Source organism: Gymnoscopelus braueri (genome assembly GCF_963280865.1).
Source record: "Gymnoscopelus braueri genome assembly, chromosome: 19".
Lineage (NCBI taxonomy): Eukaryota > Metazoa > Chordata > Actinopteri > Myctophiformes > Myctophidae > Gymnoscopelus > Gymnoscopelus braueri.
The window spans coordinates 48,910,345-48,936,123 of NC_137621.1; the positions used below are offsets into that span (position 1 = coordinate 48,910,345).

The following is a 25,779-nucleotide window of genomic DNA, read 5'->3' on the forward strand; positions in this document are numbered from 1 at the left end:
AAACACTTAACACATTGAGTGCCAGGTTTTTTTAAAAACAGGGTACAGTCAGTGTCTGGATTTTTAACCATTTTTGAACCTTTTTCAAGTAGTCACAAAATATTTTCAGTGATCACGGTGATCCCCTCATTACACACATAGAGGTCTCGTACAATCGGGGGAAAAAAATTCGGTAATCCGTTCCATAGTTGCAGCCAGTTGAAAATAGTCCAAAATAGTCCAAAATACAAAAATAGTCCAAAAAACGTACACAGGAGCCGAGATAAAGGCTTTTGAAGTCATAAGTTAACCAGGAAGTGGATTAAAGTCTAAATCTTCGAAAATCTTTGAGTCAGTAGAATTAAACATGCACACACATTTAGCCTGATCCAATGCTAATATATTTTAAAGCACGTACACCAGGTGAACAATTACAAGATATACTATATAAAATTAAATGATTTGTGATGCCGACATGGATAGCACTGGTGTTTCTTCATTTAGTTCCATTGATATAATCCATAACAACAACATAGGTAAGTAATACAAAAAAAGTGATTACATTATACATGATGGCCAATTCTTTTTACCAAGTTGCTCGAAGAGTAACCGGGTCTACAAAGAGACTAAAACTACTCAACACTTTTTAGCTACCTCTTCATCATTGGTTGTCCTTCAATCCTTTAAGCCAATGGGGAGACTTCCCCGTTTTGGCTGTCCTTTAAACCAATGGGGAGACTTCCCCGAGACTTCCCCATACTCTGAACGACGGCCGTCCTCTCATGCTATGGGATCATAAACCCCCCACCCTCCCCTGTCTCTCTTCTCCCCCTCTCTCAATCACGCAGCTGGGGCTTAACACCGCTATAGAGTTGCATTAACACCGTTATAACGGAAGAGGAGGCAATTGCAGTAATCAAGTCTGGTGATACGTGATGACACCGTGAATTAGTGTCTCTTCAGCAGTGTGGGATAATGTGGGCAATGTTGCGGAGGTGAAAAAATGCTGTTTACGTGATCTGGTTGACATGGGAATGGAAGGAGAGGGTGGGATCCAGGATGACACCAAGGTTACGGACTTGGGTTAAGGGAGTGACAATGGAGACATCAATATAGGAGACCACATGACAAAAAGGTTGATTTTGTCACTAACAAAGCCCAGCCCAACTAGTTTCCTGAAGCCCACCTTTAGGTTCTACCTGCCAGTCGGATTCAAAAAGGCTATTTTCACTAAAAAGCAATACGTTTACATGCCTGCAGACAGAGCAGCAGGCAAGTGCGGGGAGCTTGAGCATACTGCCGACCACATAACCACAACCCCTCTGAATAGACCACCTTCAGAGATGACACTAAGATTGGATATCTGATGATGGTACACAAAATAAGACAGAGAGGTTTGTGCCTCAACGCCATTAGCTGTCAGTAGTAAGTGTTCTTGTATGAATTATCTGGTGACGTTTGAGAGTACTGCTCATGCTAAACCCTCTCCCACATTGGGCACAGTGGTAGGGCTTCTCTCCTGTATGAATTCTCTGGTGACATTTGAGACTACCCTTCAAACTAAATCTTTTCCCACACTGGGCACAGTGGTAGGGCTTCTCTCCTGTGTGTTTATTTATTTGATGATGTATGAGTTGAAAGTTTGTGCAGAACGTTTTACCACACTGGTCACAGTGGTAGGGCTTCTCTCCTGTATGAATTCTCAGGTGAGTTTTGAGATGATTGCTCTGGTTGAACTCTTTCCCACAATAGTCACAGTGGTAAAGCATCTCTCCTGTATGAATTCTCTGATGACTTTTGAGGCTACCCTTTGTGCTGAACCTCATCCCACACTGCTCACAATGGTAAGGCTTCTCTGATGTATGAATTCTCTGGTGAACTTTGAGATTACTTTTCTGGTTGAACCCTTTCCCACACTTGTCACAGTGATAGGGCTTCTCTCCTGTATGAATTCTCTGATGACTTTTGAGATTACTGCTCTGACTAAACCCTTTACCACACTGTTCACAGTGATAGGGCTTCTCTCCTGTATGAATTCTCTGGTGACGTTTGAGATTTAGCTGTCGGCTGAACCTTGTCCCACACTTTTCACAGTGATATGGTTTCTCTCCTGTATGAATTCTCTGGTGAAGTATGAGACCACTGCTTGTGCTAAACCCTTTTCCACACTGGTCACAGTGGTAGGGCTTCTCCCCTGTATGAATTCTCTGGTGATCTTTGAGATCAGTGCTGCCGTAGAAACGTTTCCCACACTGGTCGCAGTGGTGGGACTTATTTCCTGTATGAATTCTCTGGTGCCGATTGAGATGACAGCGGGTACTGAAATCTTTACCACACTGGTCACAGTGGTAGGGTTTCTCTCCTGTATGAATTCTCTGATGAAGTTTGAGACTTTTACTATGGCTGAACCGTTTCCCACACTGGTCACAACTATAGGGCTTCTCTCCTGTATGAATTCTCTGGTGTCCTTTTAGATCAGTCCTGTTTCTGAATCTTTTCCCACACTGGTCACAGTGGTAGGGCTTCTCTCCTGTATGAATTCTCTGGTGATGTTTGAGATAAGTGCTGTTGTTGAATCCTTTCCCACACTGGGGACAGTGGTGGGACTTCTTTCCTGTATGAATTCTCTGGTGAAGTTTGAGATAACCGCTGTTATTGAAACGTTTACCACACTGGTCACAGTGGTAGGGCTTCTCTCCTGTATGAATTCTCTGGTGACGTTTGAGAAGACTGCTCAGGCTAAACCCTTTCCCACACTGGTTACAATTGTAGGGCTTCTCTCCTGTATGTGTTCTCTGGTGTATTTTGAGTCTCTTGTTTCTGAGGTTTTTACCACCCTGGTTACAGTCTGTATGTTTCTTCACTGGTAGTTGGGCAGGAAAGACATCTGGGATGGAGAATGAGGGGAGATAAAACAACAACCATGAAATGTTTTGAAATAACATGCAAGCTCTGTTGCTTTAAAAACTGATATTCTGAATTTGAAAAGTATCACACATTACTTCTATCTTTAAAATGTATCTAAGCCTCCTAGAGTCATTTTCATGTACCATTTAAAGGAGAATTCCGGACAAATTAAGTGTTATCTTTGATGTCTCGTTACTCACCTACCGACGTAAAAAGTGGCGTTCTTTTTTTCCATAGATTCCCCTGTCGTCATTTTTTAAACCCCCTCCGTTGTCATAATGGGAGCGCGTGGGTTAGGGAAATTCGTCTATTATAACCGATGCAAAGTTATTTTTTTCTCTACTACTATTCATTGTAGAGTCTCATGATAGTCAAACATGCGCTGAAACTTCCTGCGAGGCTACCGTTAATGGCGAACGATTTAACACTGGATGCTTGTTTCTTTCCAGAACCTGGCAACTCGTGTTGCCAGGTTCTGGAAACAAGCAACCAGTGTTAAATCGTTCGCCATTAACGGTAAAAAAATAACTTTGCATCGGTTATAATAGACTAATTTCCCTAACCCACGCGCTCCCATTATGACAACGGAGGGGGTTTAAAAAATGACGACAGGGGAATCTATGGAAAAAAAGAACGCCACTTTTTACGTCGGTAGGTGAGTAACGAGACATCAAAGATAACACTTAATTTGTCCGGAATTCTCCTTTAACAAGTCAATACAGCATATTTGTTATATAGAACGCAATAGATACAGTCGGCAGGAAAGACAGGAACGCCCACAAAACATCACTTCCATTTTGCTCTGTGGGAGAAAACACTGGATCTGCTATCGTTGACTAAAAATACTGATTAGTTGCTGTGTGATTTTCTGCCACCAAATAAATTCACTGGTAAAAAGTTGTGAGCTTCCAAGGACTTGTAGTTCTTGAGTTTGCACTGTGTGTATATCCCTACTTGCACGAGTAACCAGTCACTCGAGAAAAACGTGGACAAAAATCCTTGATTGTGTGGGCAAGAAAATGTCGATTTGAATATGCAGGGGATTTAAGTACATGTATGCTGTGACATTTTGGGAATTTGGTAAAATTGCAGAAACTTGTGAAAAATGGGGTAACTGGCGAAAGTTGTGAAACATTGTTTTGATGAAAAAACAACTTACTAGGCTACTATAGTAGTATAGCATAACTATCTATACCTAATGACCTAATGACTTCCTACATGCAAACATGCCAGAGAAACAAGCATACTACATCACAGAAAGTGCTGGGAATTATTTAGTTGTCTTTTTTTCTCCTTTGACTTAATAAACATAGCTCAAACATGGTTAAATGTTAATGAGTCAAAAGAGTCAAAGATACAATAAATTCTTCCTGTTTCAGAAGAGTGAGTTAGCTATGCAAAACAGATCATATTGTCTGCCTTTCGTTATTTTCAAGGCAAGAAAGCAAACTCTTGTCAACTCTCTGCCTTTCAATTATTGTGAGATGCAAGTATAATTATTAATGCACAATTATACATTTACTTGATTTAATATGCATATAGTCTCGATGCACATCATTGGTAAATGTGTTAATAGGCTTGTGTGTTAATAATCTTGAGTATAAATAACTGTGAATGGAAAAACTGAAAGTAGTCCTACCTTTGAAATGGGATTAATATAAAAAGTGTAACAGAAATGCATTTCAAGGTTTTAGAGCTAAGAGTAATAGTGTGTTTTTTGTTGTCATAATATTATTTGAACTGTGTATGGAAATGTATTTGTCTTTTAGTTTTCAGTGTGTGATGGTGCTCAGTGGTGTTTAGTGTTCGTTGGAGAAATAAATAGGGCTGTAACAATCATGGCATTTTATTAATGAATTAAAATTCATTAATTGTCCTTCAAATAATTGAGTTTTTGGCATTGAACTTTGGAACATAAATAAAGATCACATTTCTCTTTGCCCTATAGGCATTGTAAACAAAAATTGCATAGGGCAGATATGACAAATAAGAAATTACTGAGATGTTTAATAAGTTCATATTTTATATATCTCTGCTGTCCAGCGCGAACCTGCTAACTCCAAAACGCTCATTGTTCAGGAAACGAAAAAACAAAATATAAGTTTTTCAGGAAATGAAGAAAACCTTATATTTTTAAAACAAATCAATACTGCCTCAAAGTTGTAATAGTGACTTTATATATATTGTCAGTGCATGTGTCATTATATTATCAATACTTTACCCAAATCCAGCGCAAGTGGAGCTGAAATGGAGTTAGGAGTCCGAACAACAATAGCTCCACTCGCTGCTGAGGGAGAGTTTCAAAAGGGTATAAATTCCCAAAAGCTAACAATGGATATCCAAGCTCACAATGCATCACAACAACGTGTGAATTAATGCCCTGATGCTTCATGACACTTATTATATAGGCCTACAATAATAAACAGGACTTTAAATATTACAATAACTTCTGCAAAGAGGGGTTCAGAGTCGGAGTTGTTTCTTCTTGTCACATTGCTCTCCTCATTAAACACTTCATAGATTTTAGAAATATAATTACTTGTTTTCATAACATTAGCGTCAGTGCTAAGTTTGATAAACAGGTACACTGCAGTGTTTCCCCTAGCCAGAAGCTGAAGGTGTGGGGGAGGATGCGTGGCGTGCAAAATACATATTTGTGCTCAAACACGAAGACATAGTACATGTGCACAGTAATGAGCAGGAAAATATCTGTATAGTTTACATATGAATTGTCTCCAGATTCAGGAAAATATTCTTTTATTAGACCAAGCAGGGTTTCCTGCAGGAAAAAAGTTAGGCCCGGTGCTAGGCCAGGGGAGACTCATGTTCGCGCGGGCGCGTCGATTTTTTTGCATTTATTCATTAATTCTGATGAAAAACACGACTACATTATGCTATTGTTAGTCACATTTATTCAACATTGGGTTTGGACACAGGTTTCACTTAGAGCAAAGGTATTATAATATGTTACTCTCTACCTCCCCCTACAGGCTGGTATTATAATATGTTACTCTCCACCTCCCCCTACAGGCTGCTATTATAATATGTTACTCTCTACCTCCCCCTACCTACCCCTACAGGCTGCTATTATAATAAGTTACTCTCTACCTCCCCCTACAGGCTGCTATTATAATATGTTACTCTCTACCTCCCCCGACAGGCTGGTATTATAATATGTTACTCTCTACCTCCCCCGACAGGCTGGTATTATAATATGTTACTCTCTACCTCCCCCTACAGGCTGGTATTATAATATGTTACAGTCTACCTCCCCTACAGGCTGGTATTATAATATGTTACTCTCTACCTCCCCCTACAGGCTGGTATTATAATAGGTAACTCTCTACCTCCCCCAACAGGCTGGTATTATAATGTTACTCTCTACCTCCCCCTACAGGCTGGTATTATAATATGTTACTCTCTACCTCCCCCTACAGGCTGGTAGGGCCTGTAAAAGGCCAATCAAAAAGAAGGCCATCAAATAAAACGATGATTTTTAAGTCCACGGAAATAATGAATTAACCTGAAGGTTAAGGATGATTTAATTTTAATATAGTACAAGAATAGTGTAACTATCTGTAAAATATAACCCATTTATTTCATACAATTATGTATTGGGTTATAGCCTATTTGTCTCAATATTTGTCACATTCAGCCCTGGACTTCACTGACTGTAGGGGTCACATTAATCACATTAGAATCACAGATTAGAGATTTTATGTATTTTCCCATATTTTCTGTATTTGAAAATCCGATGTTTCCTAAACGTGCTGTCACAGATGATCCAACCATCTTATAAAAAATGTGAGCATATGCCAAGATAACAGAGTTTATATAGCTGATTCTGAGCTAAACATATTAGTTTAATTTCAAAGTTTTTATATTTAAACGTTATGATGAAATGCCGCGGCGGCCACACACATAGCAGCTGTTGTGCTCGCCTCTCCATGTTTACGTTAATGAGCAGCACGAAGCAGCTTTTCTGAAGCCGGTTGAGAGCCAGCTCCACGCAGCGCGCACTGGAGCGGAGGTTTCTTTGCGGGAGGGGACAGGGGAGTGGAAGTTTTTGGGGCATTTCATTCATTTATTTGTCCAAAAAAAAAAAACATAAAATAAAGATTGTCTTTGAGCTCGAGTCTGAGTCAAGTCTCAAGTCTTTGAGGGGCGAGTCCGAGTTGAGTCTGGAGTCTCATTTGTATCATTTTATTTTTCACCAGAATTTTTTAGGCTCGGCGGTAAAAATTTCAGGCCCGACGGGACTGCCGGAAACCCTGCCAAGTAGTATAGACAAATTGTCATACATAACAAAAAAGACAGTGGTGGAGGAAGTACTCAACCTTCTTACTTAACACATTACCTGCCAATCACGGTTATGTCCATGATTTTTCCATGATTTTTCACACACACAGTTTTTTCCACTCTGTCCTTTTTTGTCTCTCTTTTCCATTACTACAATTATAATCTTCAATGGATACATCCACATACTTCCATGCAATACATTTGATTTATTATATATTTGTATTCTTCTACTTATTAGTTATTATAGATTATTATATTATAGTTGATTTGTTTTGTAAAGCAACTTTGGGTACTAAGAAAAGTGCTATGTAAGTCTGATGCAGTATTATTATGATTATTACGGGGCCAGAGCTCAGCTCTGGACCTGTTTTAAGATTGGCAGTATTCTGTCGAGTCTGCCACTTTTCGCAGTTCTGGCTGAACCGTGCTGTCGCTTTTTACGAAACTCGGCCATATGGTAGATGGTCATGAAAAACTAATTCTCACAATCTTTCGTCCAAAGGTGGCGCTATAGCACTCAATTGAAAATGTCAACTTTGAACAGGTACAACTCATGCCCCGTTTGACCTAGAGCCATGAAACTTGGATACACATATGCGTCTCCTCATGCTGAACAACTTTAACCCTCTGACTTTTGACCTCTGACCTTTAGATCTCCCACCATTTTGAATTATATGAAAAACAGTCATTGGCTCCTAACTTCTGCATTTTTTCACTTCGAAAAAATCCGCTCCCATCGTTATGTCGGCAGAGGTCCAAAGTTCATGTGTAAAGAGTTTCGTGCAGATTACTCAAAAATCCCAGGAGGAGATAGGTTTTACCTATTGCAGTTTTATGAAAATTATTTACCTATTGCAGTTTTATGAAAATTATTCATCTGCCCCTAACACAAACTTGCAGACTCACATTTCTTTGAAACTTTACTTTGCAGTAATGTAGAGGGTCATTCCAAATATCAAGCAATTTTTTGAACATGCAAACTTTAAACAGGCAAAAGTCATGCCTCGTTTGGCCGAAAGTCGTGAAACTTGCTTACACTTGTGCCTTGACTCATGAGGAACACATCTATCGCTTTGACCAGTAAGCTCCGCCCTTAGATTGTCCGCAATTTTGAGCAGTTTGAAAAACACTTAAACCCAGGATTTTTCAGCTATTTGCGTGAAACTGTATTATCTGTGTGAGCTCCTTTTTCACAGATTCTTGTCTGTTGGTCCAATGGCTTCTCGCTTAAACGTGTGCCTCACAACCTCAAGGTCGCCAGTTCAAGCCTCACTTGATGCGGACTTCATTAAAGTTGCATTGCACACAACATGATTGTGTCAATTAATTCATGTGCAATTGTTAAAGATAACCTGAAATGCTTATTTGAGAGTATGTTTTTTCAATGTATGACATACTTCATTCTGTATAGCCGATCTACAATCTCAAAACTTTTCAGATAGCAACGTGTTTCTGAGCTTGTAGATCGGTTGCTTTCACTGGTTTCGAGGAGACACACAATTTCTCTATTGGTAAATGGTTTGTGAACGAGTGATCTTAGTGTTAGTGAAACAGGGGCTTGGTTCATGGAAGAAGTTTATGATCTTCAACAGACAACTTCAGCCTGGATGACGCTATAGCGTCTCTCTCTCTCTCTCCCCCCCCCCCCCCGTCGGAAGAATGTACAGAAAACAACAGCGTGGCGCATGGCTTCACTTGGACCAGTGTTGCCAGATGTTGTGAGAGAAACAAGCATCGTCACACCCTTAGAAAAAATCCAGCTGTGAACTGGTTATCTGTAATGAACTGGCTATGCATAGATGCTCTGTGTGTGTTCTATAGGGCTGTCCCCGACGATTTATTGAGTCGACTGAGAGTCGCGGGTTTAATGCAGAATCAACGGAATCGTTTTATATAAAAAGGTTAAAAAAAAAAAGAAATCAAATAAATGTATATTCATAAATTTGTAGCATATTGTGTTCACAATAAGCAACGTGTCGTATTAGTCAGATCCGGAAGAGTATATGAAAGCCATTTAAAATATATATACTATTGGAATCTTACACACCTGCTCCCAAATAATTAATTACATCACCAGCGAGCAGCGCAAAAGTAGGTCAAATCAATCAGCTGTCTTGTCACTGCAGCAGCAGTGTAAGTCAGAGCCCCCCTTAAAGTTAAACCATAACATGACATATAGAATGGATCTTCATACAAACTATTGAGATTGAATGTTGGATTATTTCTTCAAATGACCGGAGCACAGGCAGTGGCCAGCGGGCAGTACGAGGTAACATGGGCGATTCACATCCAGGTCTTTATATTGGATGTGATTGCTCCATCGCAACTCTTTCCCATAAAACAAAGTAATCAAAACTATTTTCACTGTATCATTTAGCTTGTTAATAGCAAGACATGACAGCAATATGGAAAAAACGAAAATATCTTAATTAAAAATACATTTCATAGAATAACCGAATATCATTTTGAAAACGGTTAGTGGGGCAGCCCTGTTTAACATATATCCATGCACACCCCTACCTAATTGTATATATGTATATGGTCCCATTTGCTCCAAGCTGTTTTTTTTTTATATAGACAGTTGGAAAAGGGTAGAATGACTCCTGTTCTTAACAAATTACCAAGATTTAATGAGAAAAAAGGCTCTACTTTCCAGCCAGTTGTTAATGATGGATGTTTACTAGATTTAAGGTCTTACGACAACACAGTTTTCTACTTTTCTAGGGGTGGTTCAACTTACCCACTGGCTCATCTTACCCCGTTCTCCCCTAACTCTATATTTTTTTATTGTATTTATTCATAGTGCAAATATTATGACAGTGTCGTAAATTCATAACATAACACACACATTATATGTTATACATACACATTATATTATTCATCTTCCCCATTATATATCGCCTCATCTTCATCATCACAGGCTCCGCGAAAGCAAAGTACTATCATGCTTCAAAAAAGCAGTCATTGTCCCGACCCGGTCACTAAAAAAGGCAAGGTAACTGGGTTAAATGACTGGAGGCCTGTTGCACTCGCACCCATAGTGAGCAAATGCATGTCAAGAGTGATGATCAACAACATGCTGCTACTCTCACTTGACCCCCTGCAATTTGCCTACCGTAAGAACAGATCCATGGATGATGCCATTGCCACATCACACTACCCTCTCACACCTTGATTTATTTATTTTTTACTTGTCACTCTCACACCTTGAGAGTGACAAGTCAAATGTGAGAATGCTGTTCATAGACTACAGCTTAGCGTTCAATACCATAATCCCCCTCAAACTAGACACCAAGCTACGGAGTCTAGGTCTAAACCCAAGCCTTTGCAGCTGGATTCTTGACTTCCTTACAGAGCGACGTCAGGTGGTAAGGATGGGAACTATGACTTCTGCCCCCATAATCCTCAGCACAGGAACCCCTCAGGGATGCGTTTTGAGCCCCCTTCTCTACACCTACAACTGCGTGGCTTTGTTCAGCTCCAACCAAGTGGTCAAGTTTGCAGATGACACCACAGTGATAGGCTTGATCACGAACGCTGTGTCTGCAAAGCACGAGGAATCATGAAAGATCGAAACCATCCCAACCACACTGTTTGAGATTTCCATGAGATTTTCCATGTTTCCGCATGGAAAACATCTACGCAGTATCAAAGCTACTAGCAATAGACTGCAAAAAAACATCTTTCCACGTACAATCAGGTACATGAACGATCTGACAATGCTGCTGCATTGTCTGAAGGGAGCCAAACCAAAATAAGTTTTATTCTTATGTACCTGCACAAAAGATGCAACAATAAAGTACAACCTTGAGTCACGTCACACTGATACAAGTAAGCTAACCAATTATATTTATTAATTTGACATTGCCAAAAATAGACGATCTACAAGTTCATAACGTTATGAGCTTGTAGATCCAGCTACAAATTGTTACAGTAAACCATATGTGAAGTATCAGGGTCCATTTGGTAACATTCTATCCTCAGAGTGTGTTCCGGTGCCGTACGTTATACCATTGATTTTTATTATTGTTCCGTTTGTTACTATTAACCTGTGTGGTGGTAGTGGAACAAACATTTCTCCTTCTGAATTAATGAATAGAATGTACTTGTTCTCACCATCTTGTGAGCCCTATTAACATATGGATTGAACGGAATGCATTGAAACTAGTGATGGGTCGTTCATGATCAATGATTGTTAAAATAACAAAACTAAAACCATCACTAAAACTAATACATACATACTAGACTAAAACTAAGAAAGAAAGAATACTACGCCTGCTTTAAAATCTAAAATGTAAAACTTTAAATAAAACTGTAATTGAAAACATGAAGTCAAAACGAAATTAAAAAGTAATGAAAAATGCAAAACTATAATGATTAATATAAACCTTGTCCCAGGGCCGTGACCCACGGACAGAGCATGGGTCTGACTTCAGGACTTCTGTAGTCTATTGTGTTGGTTTGCATGAAAGACTACAGAGGCGACTCGTGATGACGTCAGAGCAGGATTTTCTAACGCAGACTAGAACAACAAAGAGATTTACATGTGGAGAGGCCTGCACATTATTACGTTATAATTACGTTACAGATACTGTTCTACCGGACTCACGTGCAATTTCATTCAATAACACGACAATCACTAGGCCCATTACGAACCTCTCACTCCGCTATAATACAGCTCCGATGAGGTTCCACTGCGAGCTCTACCGGAATCGGTGGAACGGCCGCAAAGGGTCCGCGGATTACCCTTTTCGCCACATCGTATCCAAAAACCAATGGTAGTTTCCAAACTGCACAGATGTTTGAGGTTTAACCGGCACCCTAACATTTAGGTCGGGGCACGAAACAACCCTTTAAATCGCTTATTTAGTGCGCCTGTGGCCATGTTTCCCATTCAACCCAGAAACCCCCCCTACGTCCGGTGCCAGTACTGCAGTACTTCGGCTACAATGGGAAACATAGCAGGCTGACTAAATAAGCGATTTAAACGGTTGTTTCGTGCCCCGACCAAAAAGTTAGGCTGCCGGCCATTCCTCAAACATCTGTACAGTTTGGAAATTACCATTCGTTTTTGGATACGATGTGGCGAAAAGGGCAATCCGCGGACCCTTTGCGGCCGTTCCACCGATTCCGGTAGAGCTCCCATTGGGAGGTTCGTAATGGGGCTAGACAGTCACTAACGTCTGATTCTCAGCACATTACCTATTCTGCGTAACTTGACCACAGGTTTCAGCATGGCTTCCAGCAGTCTGCGTCCATCATGGTAGATCTCTGACTGTTGTTCCTCCTCTGGCACCATTGTTGTTGAGAGGCTTTTAAAAACCCTAAATAGTTCATCTTCGGTCCATTTTGATAGTCGATGTTTGAGGCAAGGTTTCACCAGCTGGGATCTGAATGTAGGCCTACTTAGTGACATTGTGCGTCCGAGATCTCACACAAACATACTGTTTTCATGCCAAATTAAGAGACTCACTGTTCTAGTACGTCCCAACGCGGTTAGCAGCTGATGACTATCAGAAGAAAGAGGCCACTACCGCGCGCTTCTGCAGACTATTCACACAGCGTTTTATCCAGACGCCGCGCCTTTTTAACCCAAACACGCCCCCACGGCTGTCTTGAGTGACAGCGCGTCCAGACAAACACGCCCCGCACAGTTGCTATGACAACAGACTATCTTCTATATCTATCTGTCATATACCAGTGGAAAAACTACTCAAATGTTTTACTTAAGTAAAAGTATCAATACTGCAATGTAGAAGTACTCTGTTACAAGTAAAAGCCCGGAATTAAAAATTGACTTGAGTAAAAGTAGGCTACAAAAGTATTGGTATCAAAATGTACTTAAAGTACCAAAGGTAAAAGTACTAAAATGTTTTAAAATAGCAGATCTGCAAGCTCACAACGCGTTGTGAGCTTGTAGATCGGCTATTTTCAGCCTATGTATAAAATATGGCTAAAAGTGGTTAATGTTTGTTTCATAATATCATAATTTATATCTGAAAAGTAACTAGTTACTAAAGTTTTCAAATAATTGTAGTGGAGTAAAAGTACAATATTTGCCTCTGAGGTGTAGTGGAGTAGAAGTAAAAGTATTGGAAATTGGAAATACTCAAGTAAAGTACAAATACCTCAAAATTGTACTTAAGTACAGTACTTAAGTAAATATCATTAGTTACTTTCCACCACTGCATATGATGAAGTATTGTAGAGCAGGTAATTGCAACAACCACCGATCTTGTGAAAAAGCACATGTAGATATTTGTTGAAACAGATGATATAATAAACAACGTTAAAGGGATATTTCACTTTCACTTTGGTCATTTTATCGTCTACTCAGGCCTTTGTGAGCCCCCCAGACAGTTTTTAAGTTGCTCGATTCAGTATTTAGACATTTGATATTCATTTTATCAGACACGCCCCCTTCCTATACAAACCCATTGTAACTTCAAACTCCATTTTAACCATGTTAGATTCATCAAAAACACCCGTCCTTGGTTCTGGTGACTCACCCTGCCCTCCTAATACGCGAGGGGGCCGGGTTTTTTCAATTACTTTTTTCATTTATTTTAAATATATTTTTTTGGAAAATTTAAAAAATAAAATACAATAAAAAAATTAAATAAAATAAATGAAAAAAATAATCGGAAAAACACGGCCCCCTCACGCATTAGGAGGGCAGGGTGAGTCACCAGAACCAAGGACGGGTGTTTTCGACAAATCTAACATGGTTAAAATGGAGTTTGAAGTTACAATGGGTTTGTATAGGAAGGGGGCGTGTCTGATAAAATTAATATCAAATATATAAATACTGAATCGAGCAACTTAAAAACTGTCTGGAGGGCTCACAAAGGCCTGAGTAGATGATAAAATGACCAAAAGTTTTTTTGAAAGTGAAATCATCCCTTTAACTGATATATTACGCAGTGATGAAAATGACACGGTAGTACCTTTGCTTTGTCACAAGATGGGGCACTTTCCTAACATTCCATGTGGTGTGGTCTCATTAGTAAATTAAACAGCACATTTCATTTTACACAATAGTAACTATTGTTGTGTGTGTATGTATATACTCGCTTTAGTACAAAATGTGATGTTTGTTTCATTCACACATGGACCTTGCTTTTTTTCTTTTTTTTTTACCTGCCAATAAAATAGACTGATTTACCCCACGGCTCCTTGGGCTATAAACGGCCATAGCCATCCTTTTCCAGGTATACTTTTTGTGTAAAAAGCCCATTGAGATTGGGCCGTTTTTAGCCCAAGGAGTGGTTTTGGTGCAAAACAAATGCTTGCAATGGATTCAGAATCATAAAAACACCCTAGTTTGACCCCTCACATGCTACTTAAAACAGAATTAAATGTTTATTTTTCCCCCCCCGCATAAGGTTATGGTGGGTACCCCAACTTTCAGCAGCTGTCAAAAATGTCCCCAGGGAAACTGCATTTCAGTCTTTGTGTTACTAGACACTTTTACAAACACATTGGTGAAGATTTTTTTTGGTAAGGAATTTATTCCAAGATTGGAAAATGTTCTGCTAATATCCCCTGACTACTAGAAGAAGAGTATTTGTCCCCTGAGATATAAATCATTATAACACTCCCAGGCGTCCGTTATAAATGAAGAAAAATAGGCAGTAGGCACTATGGCATTTAAATGATCCCTCTCCATCACAAATTATTTCTTGCATCACACATTATTTACTGTACTTGCCACACTCAATGCTTGCTTTTCAGTGGATATCAGGGTTATTTAAACAGTATAAAACAGTAAACAGAACCGAAGATGCATTTTCAGGTCGGGATACCAATTTCATCCAATCAGGAGAGAGGAATCATGCAGGATACAGAATAAACAAGTGATGAAACAAAACGGAAAAAAGAGCTGCCAATTTGACTATACAATTTAAGTTGTTCTCTCTCCTGATTGGATCTAATTGGTGACTCAATCACCTGAAAATGTATTTTCTGATTTTTAAAGAGCAGGGGAGGTGGAGAGACCCCTGTTACTGAATAAACATAGCAATAACTGAGAATATAGAGCTTTCACTCAGTGGTGTAAAGTAACTAGTACATTTACTCAAGTACTGTACTTAAGTTCAATTTTGAGGTAGCCTACTTTTACTTTACTGGAGTATTTCCAATTGTCTATACTTTTACTTCTACTCCACTACATCTCAGAGGCAAATATTGTACTTTTACTCCACTACAATTATTTGAAAACTTTAGTTACTATAGTTACTTTGCAGATATAAATTATTATATTATAAAACATACATTAAACACTTTAAACTTATTTTATACCTAGGCTATTTGAAAATAGCCGATCTACAAGCTCACAACGCGTCGCATCGCGACGCGTTGTGAGCTTGTAGATCTGCTATTTTCAAACATTTTAGTACTTTTACTCTTCCGAACCAAAAATGATCACTTATAAAGAAAAACATCACATGGATGCAACTGGGACGTTTCATCAGTGTTGTAGCCTGGGGTCATCGGGTGTTTCGGGTCTCGCAACATACACCCTCGCCCAGGTGACCCAGCCGGGGTTGATCAAGCTCCCGACTTCAGTCCCAGTAGAGTAGTAGTACCCACGGTCAGTCCTCTGAGGGTAAAACAGGGCCCCTCAATCCGCTTCTCTGGAACTACTCTGGCGGGACTGGGGGAGAGGAGAGGGGCTCTGGCACGTGGAGGGACTAGGCTCTGTGGATGGCCTCCTGGCCGGGCTCCTCCTTCGTCTCACCAGGTCCAGGACCTGAGCTTTGCACCAGACTCCCCCCGTTCCAAACATTTCATTCTGGCGTGATGGTTTCTTGGGCCGTGGTGGTACTGCAGGCTCCACTTGCGGCTTGCTTGAATGGCCCTCCTTAAAGGCCTCACCGTGGATTTGTTGGGCTTCTTCCTCACGGAAGACACAGGATGGGGCGCCAACCCATACTGCTCCCAGATGCCGTCTACATTCCGGCTGTCAACCGTCTCTCCAGTGGTCACCAAACTATTCCTGTTTGTCACATACTGTACAACACTTCAACTCTAAACTTCAAACAACAGATTTGATGATACTGCTCCCAGATGCCGTCTACATTCCGGCTGTCAACCGTCTCTCCAGTGGTCACCAAACTATTCCTGTTTGTCACATACTGTACAACACTTCAACTCTAAACTTCAAACAACAGATTTGATGATCAGACCGTGATTACAACCCTAATGTCCAACAAAAAGCACTGAGTCTAGAACAGTAGCTTTTTTCCATTTAAAACCATATAGTCCTTCTATGTCATTGACAGGTTAAAAAAAAGTGGTGTTTCAACCAATTGTATCATCACTTAAAGGAGGTCACCCATTTTCGACCTTATCTTCATGTAAATGGTCCACACTAATTCTCATTGGAGGGCTAAGGACAGTTCAGAAACCTGCCTCCCAATGACATCATCAATGGGGATTCCAAGCTAATTGAAACCACAGCTTTTGTCTTCCTGGAAAGTTAGCATTCTGAAATAGAATAGAAGCCATTGTTCTTGCATTAATACAAAATAAAAATGCATTTTTCAAATATTGTTGAAATGACCAAACCTGTCTACCGATGATGTCACTCTTAGGCAGTTTTCTGAACTCTCCACAGCCCTATTCTTAGACACAGACAGAAACAGACAGAAATAGTTCCATTTCATAATATTAAGATACTATTGAAAATGGGTGAAGTGGTCCTTTAAGTGTACAATTAATTAAAAACATCATAATAATGGGACCGATTACATTTACTTTGTTATTATGATTTTCTTAAAGATCATATTGTCTATTTCTGTCTATGTTTGTTTGTAGGTGTCACAACTGGCTGCATTCTCAGCACAGTTGCTGTCAGACCAAACGGGTCCATCCGGTTCAACCTCTTTTCAGTAGATTTACTGTAAATCATCACAGCTCCTACGATTATCATTACACTCCTTGACACCGAAACATATTGTACCCTTTGGGAAATTCAGCAAGCTACAAAATGAGGACGATTAAGATGCTATTTTTAATTGAATGTATTCTGCCATCAACACTAGGTAAGTGATAAAGATCATTATTATTGATAATATTGATGAATGGATTATTAACTAAACATACTTTTGAAGTCACTTGCTTAGTCAAGGAATTGTTTTTGAATACAACTGAATTCAGATTTTTGCTTTAGGTCTGTGACCTATCTGATCCCAATTGCTTGACTGAATTATTTACCACCGACATTATGATTGGTTCTAATCTTAAAGTTTCAGATTCCCATTCTTTCATTTCTTCCTTTAATTTGGGCTCAAAGAGACAGGAGGCCAAATTCAAGTTAGAGAGCTGAACTTGTTTGATGTGGTCACAGTTTAAAAAAAAATTGTGACAGCTTCTAAAAGGTCACAACAGTCAACCTAACAGTGGTTAAGTTGTCATTCTGTTGCTGAATAGATAACGTCATCTTGTTCTTTTATAGATAATATCCAGCATGGTTTTGTCCGCTCAACTAATGGAACCGTCTCTGCTTTTGAAAAATGGGCAGTGAGTTGGACGGACTTCTTGACCGTTGACCCTTACTTGCTCGAATTGACTCCACTCCCAATCCCTGGTGGTACAGTATACCATTAAATGTTCATAGGCACATTATCTGCAGACTATTTTTCTCAGACTTTGTATTGTCACATACACAGCTAGAAGCAGACTTACAATTAAATTCATCATTCAATCGTGATTTCAGGGATACAATAGGAATATATGTATATTAGGGCTGTCAAAGTTAACTCGATTAATCGCAATTAACTCACCGTTATGTTAAACGCGATTCATTTTTTAATCGCTTATAATAAAGTGTCTCATCCTTATAGATTTGAGTGTTGCAGTCGACGCTGTTGACCACTGTATTTTAATTGGCAGACTTGAGATCTTATCTAGCCTGAATGACAGTTCTCTGTCTCCCTAGGTGATCTTGTATCAGATCCAGTTGAGACAGAGTATGGGATTCCCTAAGGAAGCATTCTAGAACCCATCCTCTTCTTATATACGTTGCCACTTGGTCACATCATCAGACGCCATAATGTCAACTATCACTGCTACGCAGAATCGCAGATGATACACAGTTGCACATATCTGTCTCACCAGACGACCCCAATGCCCTGGTGCTCACTTCTTGTCTCATTTTTTTGTTTGTTTTTTTAATCTGTTATTAGTTGGAGAGACATGGAGACCCCTGTTACTGAACAAACACTTTATAGCAATGATTACTATCAAAATATAGTGCTTAAATTTATTTACAAAAAAACGTTTTGTTTTAAACAAAAAATATCACTTACCCTACCATTAATAACTTGGCACCTTCACATATTAAGGATACTATACAGTTTTATGTTCCAACCTGAACAAACAACTGATGACTGATCACTAATTTGCGATTAATCGTGCTATTCAAAATCATGTGATTAATTGTGATTAAAAATGTAATCATTTGACAGCACTAATATATATATAGATAGATAGATAGATAGATAGATAGATAGATAGATAGATAGATAGATAGATAGATAGATAGATAGATAGATAGATAGATAGATAGATATACTGTGTGTGTGTGTGTGTGTGTGTGTGTGTGTGTGTGTGTGTGTGTGTGTGTGTGTGTGTGTGTGTGTGTGTGTGTGTGTGTGTGTGTGTGTGTGTGTAATTCACACGTAGATTCTGTGTTCTAAATTATAGGATGAATAGTACATGTTTTCTTGTTCTTTTGTAGAGCTAACCATCACTAAATGGTTGGTTATTTCGAAGGCCTCAACCTTTGGCCCTGGCTCGCTCAAAAGGACATCCCAACCCCCAACTGCAGAGAAGGAGAAAGGACAAGGATCAAGGAAAAATATTACATTTTATTCGGTTATTCGAATATTGGGCCGCGCCAGTGTCAGGTTTCCACATGTCACTGATCTTACATTTGGCAGTTCCCAGAATTCTTTAGAGTTCCGTTCTTTTGGGCTCAGCAAGACTGGAGGTCAAATACAAGTTAGACAGCTGACGTTATTTGATGGAGTCACAGTTTCTTATTGCGACAACTTCAAAGAAGATAGAACACAGTATCAAAATTGTAAAGAGGCATATGGTGATATCTTAGCATCTTTCAGTCTGATTCAACGCTTACTCAACATGACAGTGGGTGAGTTGCCAAATTTAGTTATTTTCACAAAACATCCCGTGAATGTATCTTACACAATAACTTTGGAGGACAATGTACTGTGCTTTACCCAAGAACAAAAACAAAAATAAAAGTAACATTCCATTCAAGCTAAGTTTCTGTGTTATAATAAGTCATTGCATGGCTCTTTATGAGTGCCATGAGAAGTCAATTGATAATGTCATCGTGTTGTTTTCTAGATGTTATCCAGCGCCAGCGTGGTTGTGTCTGTTCAACTAATGGAACCGTCTCTGCTTTTGAAAAATGGGCCGTGAGTGGGATAGAGTTTTTAACTTTTGACCCTTACTTGCTAAAATGGACGTCTCAATCTCCATCTGCAAACGCAGTTGAACAGAGCTGGAACAAAAGAGAATTATGGAATCGTGAATTTAGCCACTTCCTCAAGTTTCAGTGTCCCTCAATGACGCAGAACATGAAGTTAAAATCAACAGCTCAAAGTACAGGTAAGTAATAATGACAAACAGGTGCTGTCTAGAGAAAATGGACACATGAACACACGCAGCAAAAACACGCATGCACACACGTGCATGCACACACATTATTTTTTCTACTGTACAGTACCAACCAAACACTCACATGAGTACACAACACTACCTTCTTGTCTTCATGTTTGCACTCACCACTCAGACACTGATCTTATTGTATTTTTCTCCAGACCAGCACATCTTTGCAAAGCCTGTAATCTTCGCAAAGCCCATTCCTAACACAGCAAAGGTGTCACTGAGGTGTCACGTGACAAGCTGTGACAGATCACTGAAAGTCTATCTGACTAGAAACGGGGCTCCCATGGTGAACCAGGTTGGAGTCAATGGACCGCTGCCAACTGGAGATGGAGCTGTGATCTTCAGACGAACTGCAGAGATCTTCACCAACCACAACAGCGCTTATGTCTGTGCAGTGCAGACAGGAAATAACAACATCTCTGTTTTGTGGGGTGAGAACTTTTCAACATAACATATTGCTGCAGAGATCGTGTAGATGAATTAAATGATAAAATAATTTCCAAAATCATATTCTTTCCCATTGCAGATGGCCACACTCTTGATGGCAGAAGAATTACCAGCCAAATAATTGCCCAAAATAAATGGAAGATGATGACAATTGTCTTTGGATTCAGTATCTTGGTGCTTATCACCTTTGGAATATGGAAGATGGGTGAGATTGTTTGTTCTTATTGTTTTGTTTTGTTGTTGATTTTTTAAAAGACTTTTAAGCCAAGAAGTATAGCAATTAAAAAAAAAATTACGTGGAAAAAATGTGTTGTTTTGTTATACATATTTTTAAGCCAAGTGCATATCAATAAAAACAAAAATGATGTTACTGGCAAAATGTTGTAATTTGAATGACTTTATGTATTTTGGTTTCTAGTCAAGGTGAGACATCCTGAAATCAGAAATATCTTTGCTGCGGACCTGTTTGGTGAGAACCTGCCAGAGGAACATGAAGAGGTCCAGGAGCGTTGGGTGGAAATGAACATGATCAGAGAAGAAAACGACTAGATCTCGTAGGGTGAGGCTATGTGTGTCTGACTTTTTGTGAGGTACAACCCAAAAGAGTTCTGAGAATATATATATATATTTTAAAGCACTGATTTATTCAATCAGGACACTGAAGAGAAAGAGGAAGGTGGTTTCAGACAGGAGGGACGTGACACAACACAGGTCCAGAGCTGGGAATCGAAACAAGATGATTCAGTGATGTCCTACGCATCAGATCACTCACCCTAACGCAAGTTCTTAATCTGCAACACGTTCAGGTGTTATTGGTTTCCATACGAATGCTTCTTAGTTCAGTATGGACTGATAATTATCATAATAATATCCTAAATACACTAAATATGATAATTATCACAGGCCCAGCATTTATTTGCCCTGGGTGAGGGGACTGATTCAATTGTATGTAGGCCTACTGTATGTAATTAGAATGTACTACTAATTGTATGTGCACCCGCCACGTTCTAAGCCACCCCCCCCACCCCCCCCCCACCCGACCGCCTCGTACTGTAGTTTGCCGGGGCAGTTACTTGTTGATAGTCATTATATTCATTCTGTTAATGTGTCAAGGCAAATGCTATTGCTCGTGTTGTCTTTGTTAACAAATTATTAAATAAACATATACTACCACAAGTCTGTATGTATGCAGAACTTTACCAAGTATTTATAAGTTAGAATTGGATTGTTTTTTTGTTTTTGTTACTATGCAAATGAGTGACTGTCTGATGATGATGATGAGGAGGAGGAGGAGGAGGATGTCGTCATTGTGTATACTTCTATAATACATTGTCTGTGTTTATTTGTTTATGTTTTCTAATAGCATTTTTTTTTCAATGAGTATGTTTGACAAATCCATATCTGCCGCTGATACTGTAATCATCAGCGCTGAGGCTACAGTTGAATTGCATATAATTCAACAAGATTCTACTTGATTCAAAGTAAATTGTGATCGTAGTTGATTTTTAGTTTATCATATATATATATATATGTTATAACTTCAACTGTCTTCCCCCCACCCCCACCCCCCAACCCCCTCTCATTATTGTTGTCAAGACTTTAAATTATATATATTTTTTGTTATGATACAATTTCAGGTATGTACATTGTGAAACTATTTGCTGAGTAATGTTAGTTAAAGGCAATGGCATCTGGCACAGTGATTGGTTTCATTATTGTAACGCCCAAACCACACCTATGCATAATGTAACGGTAGTGCAGGTGATAAGGCAGGTGTCCCAAAATAGCAACTTTTGTACGGGAACGCCCCTTGCGCACTCCTAAATCCTCAAATAGTGGGTTTAGCGAGTATGGGCCTAAATAGGGGCCTCTCTTGGAACCTACGCTGATTACAAGTTCAACAAGATTCTACTTGATTCAAAGTAAATTTAAAGTGATCGTAGTAGATTTTTTGTTTATCATATATATATGTTATAACTTCAACTGTCTTCCCCCCACCCCCACACAAACAGGTATGTCTGACCCCTGCCCTCTACCCAAAACACGCACACACAAGTCAGAGCGGCGTACTACACCCCTTAAAGTTGTATTTTATGTTCTCTGCTCATTAGTTTCAAACAAGCAGCCAACCAGAAACATTCTCTTCCTCTGTCATTTGCATGCAGTCAACAGATTGAATCCCAAAAGGATTTGTGCCAGGTGTTAGAATCTCATTATATCTCATATAGAGTGTTTTGAGACTAGACAGGATTACATTTTTTCTTGGTTCTTGGTTTCTGTCCTGAAGCTCTCTACCTCTCTCTGAAATAATACACCTCTGAACCTCAGACATCACTTTAACATGCAGAATAAATAAATTGTGATCAATGAGCATTTCAAGACGAACCTATTTCAGAAGCTCCACTTTTTTACAGCCAGCGCTTCAAGAACCATTTCTGCAGAATGTTCGCCTATTTTTTTCCATATGTCGCCTGTTATGACATGCCCAGAATAGGGACGCTAGGGTTCATGTGGTTAATTACCCAATTGTAGAGTTTTAGGAAAGTCGTGGTTTTTGTTTTTTACCATGAGGTAACCGACCTATAAAGCCAACTATAAATATTATGTTATTTTCTAAATCAAGTTATGTATGTTAATAAAAGTTTAGAATTATAACTGTAAGATGTAGTTTGAAAACAAATCATTGAAAGTAAAAAGAGTAAAGTAATAGCATCTACTCTTTGCCTTGTCAGTATTCATACCCCAATATATTCAACTTCTTAGATTGTTCTTGATAATTGTCCAGAAGCTTTGCTGGTAGGAGATTCATTAATAAAACATCTAAAACATCTTATTGTTATATGTCAATTAGATGCTGAACATCTGGATTAAACAGACTAAAGCGGGAGGGTGATGTCACCCTCATGTCTGACCAATTAGTGATACAATTTACTTTTAGTTTTTTTTTAAAACTGCTATACTATATAGACCTGTACACAATATGTAACATTAAATAACCTTGAACTTGAAATAATACGTGTTAAAGGGATACTTCACTTTCAAATAAAATAAACATTAAAAAAAATTATTTAAAAAAAATGAAAGAAGTTATGGCAAAATAAAGGCCCCCTCACACATTAGTAGGACACTCTAATGCGTGAGGGGGCCTTTATTTTGCCATAACTTCTTTCATTTTTTTTAAATAATTTTTTTAAATGTTTATTTTATTTGAAAGTGAAGTATCCCTTTAAGTAAGACATATGTCTATGACAAATGTGGTGGAGACGGGTCATGATTTAATGATTTTATTCAACACAGAGAAGAAATCAGCAAAACATTAAGAAATTCACCTCTATGTCTGTCTCTCATCACCAGAGAGTCTCAGTCAGTGGCTTTATAAAAGAGACTATCATCATCACATAGACTATAAAGCAGTATAGAATTGCAGAATATTGTAATAATATGTGTGTGTTTTCCTGCTCCATCTATTCTCTGCTCATCAACAGAGAATAGATGGATGTGTTCTTCTTGTCTCAGAGGGAACACTGTTGCTTGTTGACACTCTTGCTCAGTGAGAGCTGAGTGACTCAGGTGACAGCTGAAGCTGTGTCCTGAGTGCCAGTGTGTGGAGGGCAGGGTGAGATGGCTGCTGAGGGTGTAGGTGCCATCAGGCTGGTGCTGGGACTGGCCCGTGTGGACCTGGGTGCCCGTCACAGAGGCTCCGTCCTCAGACCAGGACAGGGTGGCACCGTCAGGGTGGTAGCCCTTGGCCAGGCACAGCAGGGTGGCACTGCTGTCCCCAGAGAGAGGAGGCTGGACTGGAGCCATCAGGACCAGACTGGGGGGAGACGGAGGACGAGCTGAGAGGAGAGGACACGACACATGACAACATGTCACTTAAATGTTACAAATATTCTTTATTGCATTTGAAATTAAGTCCAATATTACTTTGTTCGATTTTACTATCTAATAGATTCATTAATATTGTAAAAGCCACTTACTGTATTGTTCCAGAGCTTAATTTTTTGTTTAATTTATGTTCTTTGATACACAAACATTTTGGGCATGTATGTGGTCATGACTATGTTTCCTCAATTTACGGTTAGGCTTGTGGTTAGGAGTTAGGATTAGTTTAGAGGGAACATAGGGCAGGGTGAACATGATCCCCATATTATAATTTTAAATCCAGACTTGAGTATTATTAATACCATTTACATACCATTGACATAATTAATTGGTGGATCAGAAAATAAAAGTGAAATCTATTCAAATTATCAAAATTTCAACAAGAAATAGCCTATGTTCCTGTTGTTATTTATCTGAAAAGGTGTCTTTATTACAAGCTGTATGCAGATTTAATATTTGTTTTTCTATTTTAAATTAACTGCAATTTTGTGGTTGCACTAAAAGTAATTGCTAAAATAATTGCACCCACTCTTACACTAGTATGCTTGTGATATGACAATAAAGTGAAGTCGTTGAAGTTGAGTTGAGATTGATGAAATGACTGCAATATAAAAAAATAAATACAAATAATGTCTGTTGAATTTTTGAATGAATTCCAATATTCTTTCAATAGATTTGACCATCTAATAGATTCATCAGCAGAGGATTGTAAAATCCATTATTGTAAATTCCATTCAGAGTTTCAATGCATGTTTAAAACTATGCTTGGGTATAGTTAATAAAAAACAAATAGCAACATAATCACTATGGAACCATTTATCTTTGTACCTGATTATCTTTAATTAAAAGTTAAATACATAAAAAAAAATACCTGTATCTCCTTGCCTGTAAAATTATGTTCCTTTGTATACATTACTTTCAATAACTTGAGAAAAGCCAAACTTACCAATAATAACTTCAGTCCCTCCACCAAAGGCAGTGTCTACACAGTGATTTGTCTCCGTACAAAAACCTCTGTGCTGTAATCTGCTGCTCAGGGTTTCTCTTCATGCTTCACTCACTACAAGTGAGAACTTTAAATCCATGAAAAGGTTGATAATAGACTAAATATAGAGTCTGAACCCATGTCTAATGTATGATCACTTTACCTGACACAACTCAAACAGGTTCTGCTCTTCCATAGTTTTCAGTTTTCATTCTAAACATGTTTGTAGGGTTTTTGTATGGGCTCCTCACTGAACTGTAACACTGTGGTCTGCGCCACAGGCTCCACAAGTAGCACAGTAGTACGTTGCAGAATCTTCAGCCTGGACTCCATTGATGAGCAGAGGCTGTGTTCGGTCTGAACTAGATCCAGAGTAAGAGAATCTACTGGGTATTCCACTTGCTCTGGAGCCAGCATAAAGTAAAAACTTTGGAACACCACCAGGTTTCTGTTGATACCAGTACAAAGTATAGCTGTTGTGTTGGCCACCACTTTGAGTACATGGGATTTTCACATTGTCTCCCAGGTTCACAGAGACAGACTTGGGCTGGGTCAGAACAATAGCTGCTCCCAAACCT

The 25,779-nt window shown here is 39.1% G+C and overlaps 2 protein-coding genes and 1 gene segment (V, D, J or C); 1 reads left to right on the top strand and 2 right to left on the bottom strand.

Annotated features, from left to right (window-relative positions):
* Window positions 1–866: 866 nt before the first annotated feature.
* Window positions 867–12,556, bottom strand: LOC308075017 (uncharacterized protein). Of its 2 annotated transcripts, XM_080414591.1 has the most exons (3): window positions 12,388–12,556; window positions 1,633–2,866; window positions 867–1,545 (listed from the first exon to the last, which is right to left on the bottom strand). In XM_080414591.1, exons 1-3 carry the CDS (start codon window positions 12,482–12,484, stop codon window positions 1,392–1,394), a joined length of 1,485 nt encoding a protein of 494 aa, XP_080270717.1. In that variant the 5' UTR covers window positions 12,485–12,556; the 3' UTR covers window positions 867–1,391. The 2 variants fall into 2 exon arrangements, with proteins under 2 accessions (XP_080270717.1, XP_080270716.1); XM_080414590.1 differs by having other exon boundaries at window positions 867–2,866.
* Window positions 12,557–17,109: 4,553 nt separating this feature from the next.
* On the top strand, window positions 17,110–22,026 carry LOC308074207 (uncharacterized protein). The gene is made up of 8 exons (XM_080413552.1): window positions 17,110–17,231; window positions 17,645–17,779; window positions 18,929–19,342; window positions 19,561–19,824; window positions 20,037–20,315; window positions 20,411–20,536; window positions 20,750–20,890; window positions 20,986–22,026. Exons 1-7 carry the CDS (start codon window positions 17,177–17,179, stop codon window positions 20,878–20,880), a joined length of 1,404 nt encoding a protein of 467 aa, XP_080269678.1. The 5' UTR covers window positions 17,110–17,176; the 3' UTR covers window positions 20,881–20,890; window positions 20,986–22,026.
* A 1,665-nt stretch (window positions 22,027–23,691) lies between these two features.
* On the bottom strand, window positions 23,692–25,445 carry LOC308074831 (Ig lambda chain C region-like). The segment is given in 2 exons: window positions 25,163–25,445; window positions 23,692–24,170 (listed from the first exon to the last, which is right to left on the bottom strand).
* Window positions 25,446–25,779: the final 334 nt, after the last annotated feature.

Bases quoted from the DNA above. Each gene is read 5' to 3' on its own strand.
- LOC308075017 (XM_080414590.1), bottom strand. From the start codon at position 12,484: ATGGTGCCAGAGGAGGAACAACAGTCAGAGATCTACCATGATGGACGC. The intron at 2,867-12,387 runs GTAATGTGCTGA...TCTCCATCCCAG, and splicing joins GGTCAAGTTACGCAGAATAG to ATGTCTTTCCTGCCCAACTA.
- LOC308074207 (XM_080413552.1), top strand. From the start codon at position 17,177: ATGAGGACGATTAAGATGCTATTTTTAATTGAATGTATTCTGCCATCA. The intron at 19,825-20,036 runs GTAAGTAATAAT...ATTTTTCTCCAG, and splicing joins ATCAACAGCTCAAAGTACAG to ACCAGCACATCTTTGCAAAG. The intron at 20,316-20,410 runs GTGAGAACTTTT...TTCCCATTGCAG, and splicing joins CAACATCTCTGTTTTGTGGG to ATGGCCACACTCTTGATGGC.